Raw genomic sequence first — 21495 nt, 5'->3', positions numbered from 1 at the left:
ACAGCATTTTTGATATCACCCCACAAGTTCTCAATTGGATTAAGGTCTGGAGATTGGGCTGGCCACTCCATAACATTAATTTTGTTGGTTTGGAACCAAGACTTTGCCCGTTTACTAGTGTGTTTTGGCTCATTGTCTTGTTGAAACAACCATTTCAAGGGCATGTCCTCTTCAGCATAGGGCAACATGACCTCTTCAAGTATTTTAACATATGCAAACTGATCCATGATCCCTGGTATGCGATAAATAGGCCCAACACCATAGTAGGAGAAACATGCCCATATCATGATGCTTGCACCTCCATGCTTCACTGTCTTCACTGTGTACTGTGGCTTGAATTCAGAGTTTGGGGGTCGTCTCACAAACTGCCTGTGGCCCTCGGACCCAAAAAGAACAATTTTACTCTCATCAGTCCACAAAATGTTCCTCCATTTCTCTTTAGGCCAGTTGATGTGTTCTTTGGCAAATTGTAATCTCTTCTGCACATGCCTTTTTTTTAACAGAGGGACTTTGCGGGGGATTCTTGAAAATAGCTTAGCTTCACACAGACGTCTTCTAACTGTCACAGTACTTACAGGTAACTCCAGACTGTCTTTGATCATCCTGGAGGTGATCATTGGCTGAGCACCACACCCATCAGTCTCCCCAAGAAGCTAGGGAGACGGTTTTCGTGGGAATCTGCCTCGGAATCCTCGGCGTTAGAATCAGCCCTGCCTGAGACCGAACTTCCCCAACCAGTCTCAGACCCAGCTGTGACCTCTGCAACGCGGCCAAGGAGAAAGAGGAGGAAGAAGGGGTCTTCCGGTCCTGCGTCAGTGAGCGCGGACCCCGAGCCAGCTGCGGTGAGCACGGACCCTGTATATACCAAGTATATTTGTTCCGCCTAAATAAAGATCGCTTCATCCCAACTTCTTCCTCATCAGCATTTCCCACATTTTCACAGCAGCTTTATCAAGAACAGGATTGCTCTGTGGTAAGTGATGTGGGTCAAAGACAAGGAGTAGAAGAAGAGAGTAGTTGAATTAGTAAAGTGCTTAATAGGGACTCACAACGGAGGCAGGCATTTAAATCTAACCTAATGTGTGCGTTCCCCTCAATTTTTTGGTCAAGTCAAATGTGTTCATAGAGGTTTCTATGGGCCAATGCGAATAAAAAAAAAAAAAAAAAAAAGATACGATATTGTCGGACCTGACTTTTTATACTTATCCAAAACAAGATGTGATATGCATGGCCGTACACAGGCTTTGGAGGGATGACTATTTTTAAAGCTTACCCTATTTATTGTATCAAAATGTACTATATTTAAAGGTGGATAATTTTATCAGTTGTTTATTGCAACAATACATAACTACAATAAATTTGTCTAGTGCTCTTATGAAAGTTTATAGCATGATTTGTGAATTTTTTTGCCAGATATTGATACTGAAACAAACAAAAAACTTTTTTTCCAATGGCCTTTAAGGTGGATGGACATAGACCAGAAGTGAAGCGGTCTTGTAAAACTAAAGAACTGAGCCAACAGAGCAGTGGATGGGGTCACACTGATGTTGGTAACACCAAGAAGATAAACATTCAATTTGAGTCTATAATGTTCCCTCGTAGCTGGAGCTCTAGAGCTAAGAATGGTCTCCACAACATCAGTTGAGAGACCATTCTTTATGAGTTGCCTCAATCCTCTGTACTATCTACAGGACCCATTGAGATAAATTCGGCAGACTTTTCCATTTTGTCAGACATTCTACTAAGGGAACTAGCCTCTCAAGGCTGGCCTCTGGTGTAATTTGAACAGCTAGTTCGGGGACCTGAAGCCGAAGCGCAGGAACCACCCGAGCTAACTGCTCTTGAACCCCCCTCAGAGGGAACGAGCCTGACATTGCGTCCCGAGGCACCAAGGGTGGCGGGGTCGGCAGGACGGCCCCGTTAGAGCATCAAGACGGGACGGGCACCGTATACTGAGGTGTACACCGCACCGTCTCGATTGGGGCTGCCCTCACAGGTCTGACCCATTTGGCGTTAGGACCTTTTCTTCTGAGCCTAAGCTTTCTTAGCGAGAAGAACGGTCCTCGGATCCGGCTTCTGCTTAGATTGCTTTGGCTGTGAGTGCTGGCTTGGTCCCCATGATTTTTGAGGATGAGGGCGAGACGCAACACTCGCTTTTTGAAACACATGATATGAGGAGCATGACGGCTGGAGCTGCCTTGCACGCCCAGCAGCCTCAGGAGGATTAGATCGGCAAGGGAGAAAACTTTTAAAAGCTTCAGATTGTTTTTTTATTTTCTTGAAATCTTTCAACCACTTCATTCACAGCATTACCAAACAGACCTTCATGAGAAATGGGAGCGTCTAAAAGAAAATATCTATCTTTATATTTAATATCTGAAAGATTAAGCCAAAGGTGTCTTTCTGTAGAAACCAAAGCAGCCATAGATCTACCAATAGCACGTGCTGTTTCTTTAGTCGCCCTTAGAGAGAAATCCGTAGCCCGACGAAGTTCACGAATTTCGTCACAGCTGACTCCCTCACTGTTATCTAACTCCCCCAGCAGCTCAGCCTGATAAGCCTGAAGCAAAGCCATCGAGTGAAGGCAAGCTTCAGCCTGACCTGCTGCTGTGTAAGCTTTACCCACTAAATTAGATGTCATCTTTAAAGGCTTCGTGGACAAAGTCAGGTTCTTAATAGATGATGCTGAACCAGGGGAAAGATAGCTCGCGAGCGTCTGTTCCGCCCGGGGGATCGCATCATAACCATTTTCTTTCAGCCCTGAAAAGACGTGACGAATATGGCTTATTCCACGATCTAGACAGCTCACTATGAAGATCAGGGAAAAATGGAAGACCCCATGATGTAGGAGATGTTTCAGAAGACAGAGAACGCTTGTCTAATTTGCTTTTAGGACGAGCGCTCTGTTTATCAGATGGCCAAGATATATGTATCTCATATACACTACCATTTTTCCAGAACTTAATCACGTCTCAGCTGAACTTCCAGAGCCTCGTCACATCCTGTCTGTTGCACCCAGCAATGTTCTCTCAGCCTGTTGTGTTGCTGTCAAGGAGACTGTTACTGCTGTGGAACCTCCAGAGGTGGCGGCAACTGCTGCAGAACCTTCGGAGGCATCAGTAGTATCCATCCATGAATTTTCGTCATGTCCTGTCACGGCTATGGAGGCCGCCTATGAACTCATTGCATGTCCTGATATGGCCACAGAGACTGCTCAGGAACTCACTGCTTGTCCTGTCACGGCCATGAAGGCCATCCATGAACTCACCACCTGCCCTGTCATGGCCAAGGAGGCCATCTACCATCTCATCACGGCCACGGAGGCCCCAATTAACCTGTCCATGTTCTCTGTTTCAGTCCTACCTGACCAGACTTGCTCTGCTGTGCCATCGACTCCACTGTGGTGTTCCTAACAGTCCAGTCCAGGTTTCTGTCTCATCTGCTGGACTGTGGTGGTCCTCTGCTCGCCTTGGTGGGCTTCTATCCTGTATGCTCAGCTGTGGTGGTGCTCTCCGCTCCACCGCCCTCCAAAATTGTATAGAACGTCTGGAAGCTGCTCCTTGGAGGAGGAAGGCTATGTCACGATCTCTAGCTGGAAAGCCCGTGAGCTTCATTAGAGGGCACTACATTTCAGACTTTTGCCACTTCACCCAGGACTCCATTTCCCATAATCCTTTGCCAGGACTCCTCATCGATTGCGATCGCCTGTCTCTCATCACCTCATCAGTCTCGCACATAAATATTGTGCACAGCCACACACACTTTGCTGATTATTGTTTAGCCTGTGTCCTGTTTCTTGTAATCCATTTTTTCCCTTGCTTTGCATTGCCTTCTTGTTTTTTTGACCTTGGACTGTTTATATGATTACTCTTTTTGTCTCGCCCTGGATTGTACCTGTTTGCTGGTGTTCTTGACCTTTGCCAGTTCACTGACTCCTCTTTGTCTTTGTATGGGATATTATTGTTTGCTGGTATTGGACCCTGCCTGTCTGACCATGTCTACAAATAAAGCCTGCATTTGGATCCTCAACTTTGTTGTCATGCCTCCCATCGTAACGATTTTCTAGTAGGTAACAAATATACTTAGGGGAAATGTATCAGAGTAAAAGTATAGATTTTAATATATATAGTATAGATATCTCTCTCCACACCAATTACTGAAACAAGACACAGGTGTTGGTTATTTCCTCTTAACCCACTCACTCACAGGCTGTGTCCGAAATCGAATACTTCTCTACTATATAGTGTGGAAAAAGCAGTATGCGACAAATTAGTATGTTTGAATCTTTTGCGTTCATAAAAGAGTAGGCGAGAATTGCAATAACTCTAGCGAGATTCAGTTGTATGTATACTTAATTTGCGTTCTAATATGTCTACTCCCCTACCATATAGTAGGGAAAAAAAGTATGTGAAGAAAGAAGTATGTTCGAAACCTTAAACCATAAAACAGTAGGCGAGTAATCCCCGGATGTCCTACTGCTTCAGCGAAGATTCTGAAGGGTTCATCGTGGGATACTTTTCAATCCCAGAATGCCACGCGAAAGGGATGAATCGTCATCGAACGTGAAGGAGAGCAGCGTAGAGGGTATTTACAAAGGTGAGTATTATAAAACAAAACACGGTTCCCATGTGATCGTATTTGTTGAGCAAAATCTTATTTGTTGAGCTACTGTAAAGTAAACTGTTGATTTGTTAAGGTGTAAATATGCTAGCCAGTAAAATCATAGTATATTTGTGATGAAAAACAACATCAAAACATGTTTTATTATGTAAAGCGAACAGCAGATCTCCAGTAAGCATATGTACGTCTCGAAAGTGGATTTGCATGAACCATATACATCTTAACGACGATTAATTGTCTGTTTAATATGAGACAGATAAATGTTCTAAGAGAACTGCAAAAGAGCAAATCACATGAACAGACATCGGAGTGAGAGATGTGTGTGTTATTATGTAGAATCAACTGTCTACATTGCTTTAGATGAATGTAAGTAATGTAAATAAATAAATCTACATTAAGTAAACATAAATTATCTATTTCATTTGACCATTAGTGTTGTTGATAAATTGTGGAGCTCTTGTGCTAGATAAAGTGAGTGATCACATCAGCATCTATCTCAACATGTAAATGCAGTATATCACAGATAAATGACAGAGGAGACTGACTCTTGTCTGGATGTTACAGGGACAGATGAGACACACGTGTGTTTATCTGCTGCAGAGAGACTGATGAAGAAATGCTACCATCAAAGATTCTCAGTGAGTACACTACAGTCATCAAAACATATTTTAAATCTTAAGTTGTAGTTTATTAATAAACAGTTATTACAGCACTTTTCTGATTCTTGTTTGCTGTACATTTGATGCAGATCTTTTGTGGTGGAGCAGGTGACAGCAGCATCTGTGGAAAAAACCTGAAAGAAAAATCTAAAGTAAGATCATTCTGTTACTTCTAATACAGAAATGAAATGACACTGTGCTGTCAAAATGACAGCTTTTGTTTTGTGTTTGTGCATCTTTATAGGATCTGAAATGTCTGCAGACTGCTGTGTGTACTGAGGATGGAGAAGATGGAGTGCCATGGGTGAAATGCTCCATCACTGCATCTCCTCTTGTTTTCTCATCAGGACCAGATGCTGCTGTGGTCTCTTCATCTTCAGTGACCCCAGAGCCAGCGAGAACATCTAGAGAAAGACCAAAAGACACTGAGGATGTGATTTTGGTCAAGTTTGTTCTGCTGATTTCTGTTCATACAACATCACTCAATAAAGCCTGAGTTTCAGAAGTTTATAAAGTATCATCAAATAATGTCACAAAGAATCTGAAAGTCAGGCTCCATTGACTCATACTGTATGGACACAAACCAGCAGGAGAAACTTGACCAAAATTACCTTTTATGTTCAGGCAAAGGATTGAACAGAATGGAGGCAAGTCATTAATGACTGAATTTATATGATTACCTGACCCTTTAAAACCCCAAATAGAAACTGTATTAAATGTATGCACGCATTAATATTATAGTAGAACATTGAAGAAAAGAAGCTTTAAGAAATAAGCAGCTTTATTAAGCATTTTTCTGCCCAAGCCACAAAAAAAGCATTCACAAAATTTACATTTACATGTATTAATTTGCCAGACACTTTTATCTGAAGTGAATTACAGTGCTGTTATTATAGGATCTCAATCCCTCTGGAGTCACCTGGAGTAAAGACACACCGGTGGAGATTGATCCAGCAACCTTCTGCTCACCAGTTCAGTTCACTAAATCACAGAAATAATGAAGCTTTATCAAATTAACATGCAATTGTAAAAATATACAATTTAATTCAGCAATAAATAGAATGCTGACAACATGATATAATGTGTTTTACTCTGTGTAAATGTTTTACGGGTCGTGGTGCTCATGGAGAGCAGACACAGCAGCAGTCAGATCGTCCCGCACATGTTCTCCTGCTCTTGTTCAGGGTCTTCATCATGGTCTTCCTCATCCTCTCTGTGCATTCAGAAAAGGACTCGATGTCCCTCTCTCATCATGATCAGATTCAGTCTGACTGCAGCAGTGAGGGACCTGATGGACGTATGTGGGTTCACCGTCTGTAAACATTCAAATACAGAACAATTTCTGAATAAAGTTTTGTTTCATGTGTTGTTGACTTGTATTTTATTTATTGTGACGGTTACTTTTATTTATTATTTTACTTGTTTATTCATGTCTCCTGTTGATGTCAGTAAATAAAGTATAGCCTAATTGTTTCATTAACACATACATTGATTTATTACTTGACTGAATATTTAGATGTATTCATCTTAGCTGCATTTGTCTAGTGTGAAGTTATGCATAGATAGGAAAAAAACGAATTACAATTTGTTTTACAAAAAATATATATAATTATTAGTCACCATTTATCATTATTATTGTTGATAAGTGTTGGGGTGGGCTAGAAATGCTTTCTGAGGTAATCTTAATTTCTAAGTAGTAATACTTACATTTTTCAAGTGTAAAATCAACATTCTTCTCCAAAGTCGAGATCTTCACCACCTGATCAACGTCTTATTTGTGCAGATATTACAAATACCTGCAAAAGCTGAGGAAAACCGTACGAGGTAGGGTTATGGAGTTACTGATGCTATGAAGGGTTTAATCTTCAAGGATTAAACTGTGGGTCATTTCAATAGAGTTAAAACATAAAAACAACACAAATATATTGGTTAAACTACAATAACAATAAAAGGGCATTTGTGTATTCAACAAGACCGACCACAAAAGGAGCAAATTGCATCAACATCAAAATATTTAGGTAGTAAATAAACCTGTAGCAGTCAGTCACATATTTGAAGTTGTTATAACGTCATAGGTCACGATACGTAAACATGGCGGAATTCATTAATACTCAACGAGATTTGGCTGTAGAGTACGTACTCTTTTAGCGCTCGTTAAGTATGTACTTATTGAAATTTAGTACCTACTCGTTAAGTATGCGATTTCGGACGCAGCCACTGTTTGTCTCCTTGCCACATATTGGTCTAAATTAGTCTACTCCACCAAATTACTGTTATAAGCATGAGCCCCGTCAGACTGGTCATAGCACACAATATATTGTGATATTCTCAATGTTACCCAGAAAACAGGATTCAGTTTTAACTCATTCTAAATACTTCTGCTTAATGTTACACTGTTAGGTATGCAAAATAAATATATTTTATCCCTTGCTCTGGCTACTGTGTATAGACCACCAGGGCCATATACAGAATTACTAAAAGAATTTGCAGATTTCCTCTCAGACCTTTTGGTTACAGTTGATAAAGCGATTGAAAGATTTTAATATTTACATTTATAATACAAATGATGCATTAGGACTTGCGTTTACTGACCTAATAAATTATTTTGGAATCAAGCAAAATGTCACCGGGCCCACTCATTGTTTTAATCATACACTAGATTGAATTATATCGCATGGAATCGACCTTACTGATATATATATCGTACCTCAAAGTGATGATGTTATTGCCCATTTCAATAAATAATACTATTTGCTCTATGCACACAGCGCTCTGTGTAGATGTCCTTAATATGTGGCAGTGAAGCACCAATGATTTTTTTCAGCAGTTCTCACAATCCTGTTCAGTTTATGTCTCTCCTCTGCCATTCTGTTTCCAAACCAGCATGAGATGCAATATGTGAGAATGCTCTCAATAGTGCCTCTATAGAACATGGTCAAGGCTGGAATAGGGAGATCCACCCTCTTCAGTCTACAGAGAGAATGAAGATGCTGTTGGGCCCTCTTAATTATGTTGTGTTGTCACTGGAGGTTAGCTCATTGGTCAGATGGACCCCCAGGAACTTGACACTGTGTACTATATCCACCTCAGAACCACTTATAGTCAGTGGGAGATGGTGCCAGTGACTAGTCCTCCTGAAGTCGACAACCATCTCCTTGGTTTTATTGGTGTTAAGGACAAGATTGTGTGTTTTACACCATGCTATCAACTTTTGCACCTCCTCTCTGTAAGCCATGGCCAACAACTGTAGTCCTGTCAGCGAACTTTAAAATATGATTGGTGTTAAAACTAGCAGAACAGTCATGTGTCAACAAAGTAAACAGTAAAGGGCTAAGTACACACCCTTGTGGTGATCCTGTGCTTACTGTGATTGTCTTTGATATTTTGTTACCTATTCTGACTGTCTGCCGCCTCTCCGTCAAAAAGTCCAAAATCCATCTACACATGCCAAGATCCACTCCCAGCAATAGCAACTTTTCAGTAAGTTGTTGTGACAGAATTGTATTAAAAGCAGAGCTAAAATTAACAAATAAAATTCTTGCGTATGTGTTCCTGTTTTCCAAATGTGTCAAACTGAGGTGAAGCATGATTTGATGTGGTTCATAACAAGCTGCTCAAAGCATTTGATAACTATTGGGGTCAGGGCTACAGGACGGTAATCATCCATGGTGGCTGGATTTGGCGTCTTGGGCAAGGGTATTATAGTTGCACTCTTAAAACAGATGGGAACTCTGGCTTGGCTGAGGGAGATGTTAAATATGTCTGTGAAGACATCCTTTAGCTGTTCTGCACATTTCTTTAGCACGCAACCTGGGATGTGATCTGGACCATCCACCTTTCGAGGGTTGATTTTTTAGAAAACCCTCTACACGCTGTCTGACGTCAGTTGGAATGCCTGGTTGATGGGAGGCAGCACCTGCCTTTGTGCTAGTTTATCATCTTTAATCTCAAACCTAGAGAAAAGGGTGTTAAGATTATCTGGTAGAGAGGGATCATTTTCTGTTGTCTGGACAGTAGGCTTATAGTCTATAGCTGTCTGAAATCCCTGCCATAACCGCCATGTGTCCCTGGCGTCATTACAATTACTTGACAACTTTTTTCCATACTCTCTTTTAGCCTCTCGAATTGCTCTCTTTAGGTAATTTCTTGCTAAATTGTACGCATCAGTGTCACCGGATCTAAATGCAGCATCCTGAAGCCTTAGCAATGTTCGAACCTTTGATGTAAGCCAACACTTATCAGTTGGACGCAGCTTGACAGATTTTGTAACAGTCACATCATCAATGCATTTGCTAATAAATCCCAACACAGTCTCTGTATATTCCTCTAGGTTTGTACAGTCCTCCGATGTTACTGCTTCCTTAAAAATGTTCCATTGTGTACACTCAAAGCAGCCCTGTTAGGATGAGAAAGCCAACTGTGGCCACACTCTAATTTCCTTGACCACTGGTGGCTCCTGTCTCACTCTAGGTCTGTATTCAGGCTTCAACAGAATAGTCAAATTGTCAGAGCTGCCAATAGGAGGTAATGCATTCTTGATGTTTGTGTATAATCAAGTGATGATCAAGTGTATTTTTTCCTGTTTTTGCACATGTAACATGCTGGTAAAATGAGGTAAAACAGACTTCCGATTAGCCTTGTTAAAATCCCCAGCAACGATGAAAAATGCATCTGGATTGGTTGCCTGTAGCTGACTCAGAGTTTTGTAAAGTTCTCCCATAACCTGCTTTACATCTGCATTTGGAGGAACATACTGCAGTAATAAAAATTGCTGCCAGTTCACGTGGTAAATAAAAAAGGTCTGCATTTCACAGTCATAAGCTCCACATCAAGAGAACAGGATTTAATAATCGTCCTAGCATCATAGCACCACAAATTGTTTGTGTAAATTGCAAGGCCTCCTCCTCGGAGCTTACCTGATGTTGACATCACTCTATCCACTCTATGGAGTGTTAACTTCATTTTATATTTGACTTCATTTTATATTTGATCTAGTTATTTTTTTTAGGCTTTAATGTTAATGTTATCTGTATGCACCGGGGTCTGAGAGTAACGCAATTTCGATTCTCTGTATGTATGTACTGTACATGTGGAAATTGACAATAAAGCAGACTTGAACTTGAACTTGAACTTAACCCAGCTAGCTCAATTCCGGAGTCTGGGATTTTGTCCATCAGCCACATTTCTGTAAACACAAAGACGCAACAATCCCATACTCCACGTACTCTTTTTCTCTGAATAAAGAAACTCGTAGTCTTAAGCACAAATGGAGAAATTCTTATTTGGACGTTTTTAGAACTGCGTGGAAATGTCCAGCTATAGACAGGCCCTAAAAACTGTGCTTCAACTCATTGAAAATAACCAAAACAATCTAAGGTTTTTATTTAGCACAGTGGCTAGATTAACAAATAACCAGACATCACCTGATTCAAATATTCCATCAATGTTTAATAGTAATGACTTTATGAATTTCTTCACTGATAAAATAGATAAAATCAGAAATACAATAACAAATGTTCATACAAATAGTCATTACTATTAAACGTTGATGATTCTACTGCGTCTAATCCTTCAGTTTCATCCATCGCACCCAAAGATAAACTGCAGTGCTTTACAACTATAGGACAGGAAAAGCTAAATAAAGTTATCACTGTATCTAAACGAACAACATGTTTATTCGATCCTGTACCATTACCTTGTTTCTTACGTTGTGGCTCCGTAGAAGCAGTTTTTGTAAAAATAGGCTAACGATTGCATCATAACCTGCAACTCTCTGTCACACAGTAGAGAAATTACCACATGGACAGGAGGAGAAGCTCGCAGGCAATCTTTTACTGTCTATAAGGCTATCGGGGGGGGGGGGGGGGTGGAGGCATGAAGTCAAGGGAGAAGCCCATAGAGAGTCCATAAAATCAACGGGACAAAATTATTCAACAACGTTTCGGTGGGTGATTCAGATTTCTCGTGGCACTGCGATTAGAAGACTTACAATTGTCAGATGACCCCCAGGAAGAGTGTGCTTCTAACTGACTTCAGTTGTCTACGTTGAATCCAATGGGGTCGCTGTGTCCATTTCTTTTACTGTCTATTGTATTTACAAGTTGACAAGTCTTAATTACTACGTCGTTCTTTCAATAACTCACAAGAAAGAGTTTTTTTTTTTTAAAGCAGTTCACGAAATGCAACATGCCACATGGCTACTCAAATGAATTTTCACCTATAGGTTAAAAAATTGATAGGATTTTTCGTTTTTAAAATGTAATTAACTAGCTTCATACTAAGAAATTAACCAATTCAAATTTATACAACAACTAAAATATTGATTTCAACACAAATTTACCATCAACACAGCAGATGCTTCATCCATCGATTCTGCCATGTTTTTGTTGACACACCTCCAACTCGGAAACTCTGAGCTTAAAGAAAATTCACTTCAGGGTTCAGACAGAGTTCAGGGTTCAGACACACTCTCTCTGTTTAAATCTAGATTAAAAACACATCTCTCTCGCCAAGCATTCAAATAATGTATCTCTTAAATTTTGAGTGTAGTTGCATCTGATCAAATGTGCATTCTTATTCATCAGCTTGGGTTAAACTAATTTTACTTTGTTGGATCAGCAGCTATCCTAATGATGTCTCTATTTCGTTTCTATGTTTCGCCACGGGATTTACATCCCGTGGTAACTAGGATTTACACAAGCTCCATTCTGGACCCTGAATCAACAAACAGAACTAACAATTATTGCTACATGTGTGACTGCATCATATAATAATTATTAATTAATAATATTAATTACGTTCATCGTCTGGCTGACTATGTCTTGTATTCATTTTTTTCTAAAGATCCTGTCAAACGTGCACAAACTGACAGTCACCACCATACGCTACTACTAAATATTGTAGAAACATAATTTTCTGTAAAATTGCTTTGTAACGATTTGTATTGTAAAAAGAGTTATACAAATAAACTTGAATTGAATTGAAGGTGAAGTGACATTCAGCCAAGTATGGTGACCCATACTTAGAATTTGTGCTCTGCATTTAACCCATCCGAAGTAAACACACACAGAGCAGTGAACACACACACACACACACACTGTGAACACACACCCGGAGCAGTGGGCAGCCATTTATGCTGCGGTGCCCGGGGAGCAGTTGAGGGTTCGATGCCTTGCTCATTGGCAACTAAGTCGTGGTATTGAAGGAGGAGAGAGCACTGTAGATGCACTCCCCCCAACCAAAATTCCTGTCAGCCCGAGACTAGAACTCACAACCCTTCAATTGCAAGTCCGACTCTCTAACCATTAGGCCATGACTTATTATTATTATTTTTTTTTTCGAAGGAAGTGGGAAGTGTTTCCGGTTCCGGTTTACCTAATTAATGCAGCCTAAAACTCCTTTAACGGATCTGGATATTAAAAGCATATTAGTATGTTATGTGTAAGCCAGGTAAGCCAAGACTTGCTCCCATATCAGTCACTGACTTTGCAGGCAGCGTTTTTGCACGAAGGCACCTCATGAAACTGATTTCGGACAGGCTTCTGAGGCAGAGTAACGGTTTAATGATCTATAGCAAAATATAGAGTGCTTTGGTTATAACTAAGTGGACATTTTATTACTGCAATATTAATTTCTCACCAGAAATGACATAAAAAGAGGAAAACGTTGATCAAAAACATACGAAGGTATGCATATGAAGGTGACAGGAACTGAAGCTTACAATGAATTTGGACGTGTCTTAATGCCTTCCTACACTGAAATGCATCCTCCGAAGACAGCATTTTTTAGTTTTCAGATGCAGGCCTAGTGTAAGCTGCAATACGGAGCCAGTTTATTGTCAGAGTTTTGTCTTATTCATAGTTCCTAGTTCAGTTTAGTTTTTCTGTGTATAGATCCTTGCCTTTGGTTTTAAGATTGCCCTGTGGTCTTGCCGTTTTACCGTTTGCCCCTGCCCCTGCCTGGACTGTTATCTTGTGGCTGGATTATCTCTCTCTGTCTAGCCCTCCGGATGTTGTTCGCTGACTGGAGACCCTCGTCTGGATTATTCTTGTGTCTTGCCCGTCCCATACCTGTTTGCCACTGTTCGGCCCTACCTGCTTTTTGACCATGTTTATAAATAAAAAGCTTGCACTTGGATCCGCTCTCCTCTCATCTCGTCGGCTCTGTTACAGTTTCATATATCATATACATTACTATAAATCACAGCTATAGGTACAACGTGCATAATTATTTATTTCATATATGGTCTAATTGCTTGTAAATGGTTTTTAATTTTCATGAAGAATTTTTTGTCATTATTTGAATATGTAATCCTGAAAGCCGTAAAAAAGCATTCATAATAAATGCATAACAAATAAATGTGACCCCCTACTTACAAAATGCAAAAAGGGTAATTTTGAACTACAGAAAAAACTGTGAGAAATGTCAAAAATAAATAAATAAAAATCTCAATGCGCCAAACAAATTTTTTTTTCTGAGAGGAGTAAGCCTAACATTTTCTCTGCTCACTTCTCTGCACTAGGCTAATTTCTTTCTTATTTCTTTTCTGTTAATCTGTTATTTTATAAATGTAAAAAATCCATAAAATTGTAATCTGATTATAAGCATTATAAATTAAAATGCAGCAGACTTTACTGTAATATGAGTAGCCGACTTGATTTTTGGAATCTGATCACATAATGCAGTCATGTAATCAGTTTCTACACAGCTCTGCTGCGATTTCAGCGAGACCATTTTTGGCTGAACTGTTCCTTTAAAAATCCGAATGTAACTCATAAACAGACCGGGTCCCTTTAAATCGTGCGTGGAGTGGAGCAGGAGGGTGTTCCCCTGCTGGACCTGAGCGCAGTCACTCTCTACAGATATCTGCGGCTCGTTCTCGTCGCTTTAGTGAAATGCTGCAGCTGAATGACAGCGTAGACCCGGAGAGCCCGGACTGTGATGATGGGCTGGATTTGGCCCGATCTGGAGCCTCGGTGGCCTGCTGCACCCCGCTACAGACCCTCACGCCTTTTAAAGTCCACAACCCAACCATGCGAGCCAAAGTCAAGGATTATTTCGTCTTTAGGGTGAGTAAGTAGCCCAGTATTTGCTACAACACGCCCGGACTCGATAGTAAAGGTTGTACTATGTGTACAGTTGTTTGCATCTAAGGGTGTTTACTTGACTAGATGGGGTTGTATAGCAAAACCTTAAGAAGCTTCCTATCAAACGTAAACGTGCCTATCATCATAGGCACATTTATGCGATATAGCCTCCTCGAATCGCACTTCGGTAAACAACGCTACATAGGGACCTCGCCAGTTATTGTGATGCGGCCATTTGTTTGTGCCCTCATAAACAGCGATCTCTTTTAGCTGGAATGAAAGCAAAACATGTAGTAACCTTGTAACATTAATTATGAACCACTAACTAGAATAAGGAACCCCAGTTAACAGTTTAAATCACTGATTAATGTGACATAAAATTGATTACCCTTTCAATTTTACCCCAAAAGAGGCAAAGACGATGTGAAACTGTGTTCAGAATGGAATCCTGATATAGTGTGTAATGTGTAGCCCACTGTATATACTGTACACTGAACACTACACTTTAAAATGGTATACAGTGGAAACATTTGAAGGAGAGTCCAATTATTTTGCATTTATGGCGCACAATGTTTACATTTTTGACAGCAAACATAAAAAAAGTAGGCTGCTTACTGTCTTGTATTGCAAAAGAGTTTTGCTGGTGTTGAGGTTTAAGATTAGGGACAACGTTTGTGAATTTATTGAAATGAATCGGGGATGACCATTATAATGGAGCCCACCGTTTAATCTTTCTTTCTTTTCAGAATTATGAAGATGTAAATGCCATAATTCTAATGAATTATAATTTACTACCTGAAACATATAGACAAAATATTTAATCCTTTAACTGATATTCTGGTTTGTGATGTTCCTTTTCCTTTCTATGACACTTTGTATAAAAGTATCTACTTTATAAATAGATGTAAATGTTGAGAGCAGCCTGTTATTTTGTGCGTGTGTGTGATTTCAGTTGTTTTAGAATTTGATCATATATTTAGAATAAATTTTGAACACATTCAATGCATCGTGATTTCTGGAGTTTTGACACTCAAATCATGTTTTGTGTTCGATCTTGAGCTGTTGTCATCTGTGGATGTGGACTAAGTGGTTCTCAACCAAGATGACTTAAAAATATTTTAAATAAGACGAAACAAATAAAAATTAGGAAATATCTTATCTTTTAATTCACCTCTCTACAACTTGTTCATTTAAAGAACCAGGATTCCCAATGTCTGGGAAAGACTAAATATATGAGGGATCCTAACTATAAAGGCGTATTTTCTTGACCTGAAAAGGTAAAAAATAACACATTTTGAATATATGCTTTTCTGTTTGTGCCAAAATATAAATATAAAGAAGTTGGAAAAGAATGGAAAAATGTTTTTAAAACTTTTTTGCTTACCCTGTAAACCACAAACACCCGGACAAGTCATGGGGCCACCGAACACCTTTTTTGGGGGAAATGGAAACCTTGGAGTCAAAAAGTTGAGAACCACTGGCCTATAAGGATTTTAACTACACCGTAGACATAAGTTGTATCTTTTCTTTTCATTTTTTGACATCACTTTGCTGTAGTTTCAAGCATCTAGTCCTAAATAAGCAGCTGTTTCTGTTGTGGTCTCAGCCAGGAACGATAGAGCAGGCGGTCAATGATATCCGCACGGTTGCCTTGCCTTCAGAAGACGGAGAGGTTCTGAGCGTGTGGCTCCTAACAGAGTGAGTCCATTGCCACCCTTTTATAGCACAATGTCAGTTTACTTTTATTGCATGCATTATTTTTTTAAATGAACAGAATCTAGATTGCAAGCTTTACACAACAACATACATCGAAGTACTGATGCTTACATCTGATAACTTCACTATACCGCTTCTCTGTTATGTCTGTTCAGCCAGATTCATGCGCTCTTTATATTCTACCACAGAATTGATCACTGGAACAATGAAAAAGAGAGACTGGTTCTCATAACTGAGAGGTAAGAAAGGCGGTCATCGTTGAGAATTTAATACGTTAGTATCAGGAAGCGCTTCTGAACGAGCCGCTGGTTTGTTGCAGGTCTCTGCTGGTGTGCAAATATGACTTCATAAACCTCCAGTGTCAGCAGGTCGTCAGAGTTTCCCTGAACGCTGTGGACACCATCTCAATCGGCGAGTTCGAGTTCCCCCCGAAGTCCCTCAACAAGTAAGACCCTTCATTCTCGTGCACAAAATGTAATCCTGTTGATGTGGCATTGTAATTATATGTCATAGTTTTCTCCACGTTTTGTTATTGTACATTATATAGCAGACATCTGAATGAGGTTTAGGCAGTGTTATACTCTGTGTGTGAAGGAGAGAGGGAACCGGTATCCGTGTCCAGTGGGATAAGAGACCAAGACCTTCGTTCGTGAATCGCTGGAACCCGTGGTCCACTGACGTACCCTACGCCACCTTCACGGGACACCCCATGGCACACGCGGATGAGAAGGTGGCCTCGCTCTGTCAGGTGCGTGTGCTTCCTGCTAGAGCTTGATTCATAGTGATATGTCTGTTTTCAGTACTCGTCTTCTGCGGTTTGGAGACCAGCTGCATTCTCTTCTCTCTGACACGCATAGCAGTATAGTGCTGCACTGTGTGTTTCAGAGAAATGTCCAAGATGTGGGAATATGTGTATAAATGTATTTTTGTTTTTTTTTATATATTTTAATAAACCAGGGACAACAGATAAAAAATTGTCCATCTTAGCAAACATTTTATATTCAGTTTATGCATTAGAGATGTGCATTTTCAATGATTAAATAAATAATAAATGAATTAATGTGCACACAAGGAAGTGCGTGATCTGGTGTTTGCTGCGTCTCAGATCGACGTGGTTTACAGAAAATCAAACAAACTGCATGTGCTGGGAGTTTAAGCTTTTGCACGTTCACATCATTTACAACATTTTTGAGGATTCAAAGCTAATAAAATAAAAGCTCAACTTTTGCAAGAGAAGAAATAAAAAGTATTGTAAATGTACTAGTGTAAAGTAAAAATAAATATATTAATAAAATATCATGCAGTTATATTACAATAGTAATATTTCTTTCTTGTAGTAGTATTATTAGTGTTATATAATTCTTGATATATATATATATATATATATATATATATATATATTAAAAAAAAATTGTCACTTTGAAAAATAAAAACGACGTTGTGTCAATCATGTTTACACATTGCCTCTGAAAATTCAGATCAGGTTAGATTTTCTGCGTTTCTGCATGTGCAAAAATTTCGGACTCTTTCGGACTTTATGATTTTAATAAGGCATATTTTTTAAAAAATTTTTATCCATCTATCTGTCTCTCTCTCTCTCATTTATATATACACACACACATATATATATATATATATATATATGAGAGAGAGAGAGAGACAGATAGATAGATAACAATTTTCAAAAATTCTATTCTAAGATTTATATATATATATAATATTATTATTATTATATATATATATTTTTTTTATGGTATTGTATCAAATTTAAAAATTCCATTATCACGACAACACTACTTCATACAAAAATTTATTTTAAAATGAAAAAAAAAAAAAAACACCCTTAATATGAAATCCTAAACTTTTACAATTCTCAAAATGAAAATTCGAGCAGTGCTTGACTGGCTGTCAAATAAGCAATCAAAGACTTCTGGTTCTGCCCTACAAGACATCTCGATCTCATGACTGTATATATAAGTCCAATAAACATTTCATTCTGTTCTCCGTTGAAGCTTGAGAATTTCAAGACGCAGCTCGTCCAGGCTGTGAAAAAAGCCCATAAAGACTTCCCCATCCCAGGACGAGCCAATGGTGTGCTGATACTGGAGCGGCCGCTCCTGATCGAGACTTACCTGGGCATCATGTCCTTCATCAACAATGAAGCCAAAATGGGCTACGCCATGACAAGAGGAAAAATCGGCTTTTAACTTCTGAATTCTCCCTCCATCTCTCTCATCCTCCAGTCAAGTGCTGTTTCTGAGTGATATGTTTTTGATTGAGTATGTGTGTCCAGTACATACTACGTGTTTTGTTGTGTGGATAGTGTGTGAAATGGGCCAGTGGTCACTGCAACAGGATGTGCCTGAATGAAGCCAAACCTCTTCCTCCATTCACATGTAGTAAAACAAGAAGCTTTTCTAATGTGTTTGAATGGTTTGAAGAATTAAGTTTGTTTGTGTTACTGGCATGCTTTATTGACCATTGAATATTTTTAACAAATATTGTGGCAGTCCGCTAGTTTGTAGGTTGACTGAATGACTTAAGGAAGCCCTTTTCAGATGGTTTAGGGTTAAGTGCAGTGCTAAATTCCTCCTTCCCTGTGTTGCTGTCAACATAACATAACATGCCAACTTTCTACTGTTAACAAAAACTTGCAATGCTTGCTCCGCCTCCAGTTTCTTCTGATTGGTCCACTGATCGGAGCCTTCACTGATGAGTGGTGCAGCGTGTTAAAGATTAAATACTTTTAGCTTGACACAGCATCTTAAAATGCGTGAAGCTCATGTGCGAGACATTGCAAAAGATGTGATTCGCGAGGGCAACAGTCCTACAGGTCCATCTACAGCGTTTACGTGGAGAAAAAAACAATAAAAAAAAAGTGCACTGGAATGGAAAAAGTGCATAATGTCTGAACGGCCTCTAGTGGAATAAAAAAAACCTTTTTTTTTTTTTTTAAATTTAACTGTTTTGTAACCTTAATGCAAAAACTTAACTCAATACTCATGGCAGGATGCTCAAACAAACAAATAAATAAATGCACAAGAAGCATCGCAATGGCCGTAAACATCCGTTTGTGTTTGGCTGTAGCAACAGAGCTTTAATGGGGTTTAATTATTATTTTTTTAAGCTTCCATTTAACCACATCAGCACCAAACAGATGAATAATAGGCCAAACAGTCCTGAAACAGGGAGTTTTGTCTGCTAGGGTGGTGTTGGCGCAGATGATGAGATACCTGGGTTCAAATCCACTGTGAGACACCAATGTGTCCCTGAGCAAGACACTTAACCCCTAGCTGCTCCAGAGGCATGTGACCTCTGACATACATAGCAATTGTAAGTTGCTTTGGATAAAAGCATCAGCTAAATGATTAAATGTAAATGTAGATCCAACGAAAATACATGTGGTGAAATCCATTTAATACTTGTATAGTTAAAGAAACATAACATAGTTGCTACTTACGGATATAATTTTATTATAAAAATGTGATGTTAATCAATCTGGTTGCATTCAAGATGTTGCATTCTCAACATTTAGAATTTCTGGTAAAGTTGCGACCTGAATCATATATTTGTTTTTTTTGTTAATGTTAATCTGATTGTGATGAATTAATGGGAGAAAAAAAATTCTAGGGTTTCAATTTGGTTCTATGCATGGCTTGTTGATTGCATTTGAAAGGTAAAAATAAATAATTATGCACAGACGAATCATTCACAATACAATCTATAACATGCATTTGAAAAATAGATTTCCATTTCATACCGACTTTAAATACGAGTGGAGTTTAGAGATTCAACTGCAAACAAATGAGTTCACAATTGATCACAAAACCAAAATTATATATATATATGTATGTATATATATATTTTACAAATGATTTGCATGAAAATGTGTTTGGTTTGTTTTATGAATAGGGTTTTATGTGGCTAAAAAGATTTCAAAACTTAAACAGAACTACTATCAAAACACAACTAAGGCTTATATTATATCAGATGTATTTATTTTACTCGTAACTGCAGTGCTTTTACAGAGAGGTTGAAACTCTCTGAATAAAGATAATTTGGACTGTTAATGAAGATACTAATTAAGATTTTGCTTTAGTACTTTGGTATTGCTGAAATGAGATCTCTAATAATCTCTCTTTTGATTTCTTCAGATCTAGACCCATGAGTCCTTTAAATTTATATTCAATACCATCTGTCCTCTTTGCAAAATGTAACACTTTTGCATAAAGTAAATAAAGCTTAATTCAAAATGTATATGGTCACATTGCAATTATCAATGTGTGAAATAACTGTTGTAACGAACAAACAGTACTGATAGCGTTATTTTTAGATATAACACCGGCTTGGATAAAAAAAATTAATCACAGCATGAAAGACAGAGGACATGCATCCTCAAGTGTGTCCACAGGAAGCAAGAGTCATATCTCAAAATGAATTTCAGGTCTTCTTGTGGCTGCTGTAGCGTAATTCTGTTACACGTGATTTATGTTTGTGTGCTTATCATGAGTTATGCCTTATTTCTTTAACCTAAAAGACAATGTTATTTCCTGCCTAAGTTACAGAAAGTTCAGATGAAGTTAAGCTTTTCTTTTTAACCAAGGTAAATAGATGGGTGTTTGATGCTGTTAATTTCTCAGGGGTCGACAGATTGGCTTTAATTGAACTGTTTGTTAAAGGATGCATGACATGTCAAGGCTGCTGCTGTTGAGAGATTACGGGTTCTGATCATTTTTATTTTTTTATACATACGCACTTTTGTTGGTCAGTGTCTGGATTTTTCTTTTTTTTTTTTGCTATGCTTCCAGAAACAGTTGTAACCTTGTTGAAATTATGTCTTGGATGTTTCGATTTTTAAACAGGCATCAGTTGTTGTTGTTGTTGTTTTTTGGTTTTAAAATGTAATGTAAAGTTGTGCATGATTATGCCTGCAATTTGTGTGTATAATTTGTAAATCATAGCCTCACCCAGTGTAAGCACTTTTTCCTCTGCTCAAAAATACATGTAATTTTTCAACTGAAAATTATTTGCATTACCTATTCATTCATGTTATTATAGTAAAATACGGTTTCTATATCACCCAAATCTGAACTCTTCCAGGTTTCTTTTAAAGATTATTCCTAAAATGTAATTAAAAAAAATATTGTCTTGAATGCCATCAGACTGATTTCTGTAATATAACCATCATGCTTCAAGTAAAATTATGGTTATTTTAACACTTTTCAATTGTCATATGTCTTATTTGTACAAAATGCAAGGTTGAATCTCACAAAATTCGACAAGAACAGAAAAAAAAAAAAAAAAAATTGTGAGATTAAGTACAAATCCACACAAATCGTCATTAATTGAATGTAAATCAATCAACATTTTTTGTTAAATGTTCTTGATGGGTGTTATGAGACTCACCATTATCT

The 21495-nt window shown here is 38.6% G+C and overlaps 1 protein-coding gene across 1 annotated transcript; it reads left to right on the top strand.

Annotated features, from left to right (window-relative positions):
* The first annotated feature begins 14063 nt into the window (after window positions 1-14063).
* On the top strand, window positions 14064-21302 carry tprg1l (tumor protein p63 regulated 1-like). Its single transcript, XM_026270566.1, has 6 exons — window positions 14064-14347; window positions 15972-16063; window positions 16270-16320; window positions 16401-16526; window positions 16676-16829; window positions 18094-21302. Exons 1-6 carry the CDS (start codon window positions 14174-14176, stop codon window positions 18286-18288), a joined length of 792 nt encoding a protein of 263 aa, XP_026126351.1. The 5' UTR covers window positions 14064-14173; the 3' UTR covers window positions 18289-21302.
* The last annotated feature ends 193 nt before the right edge of the window (window positions 21303-21495 follow it).

Source organism: Carassius auratus, chromosome 8 (genome assembly GCF_003368295.1).
Source record: "Carassius auratus strain Wakin chromosome 8, ASM336829v1, whole genome shotgun sequence".
NCBI lineage: Eukaryota > Metazoa > Chordata > Actinopteri > Cypriniformes > Cyprinidae > Carassius > Carassius auratus.
Note: the sequence above shows the minus strand (reverse complement) of the source record. Positions and strands in the feature narration are given on the sequence as shown.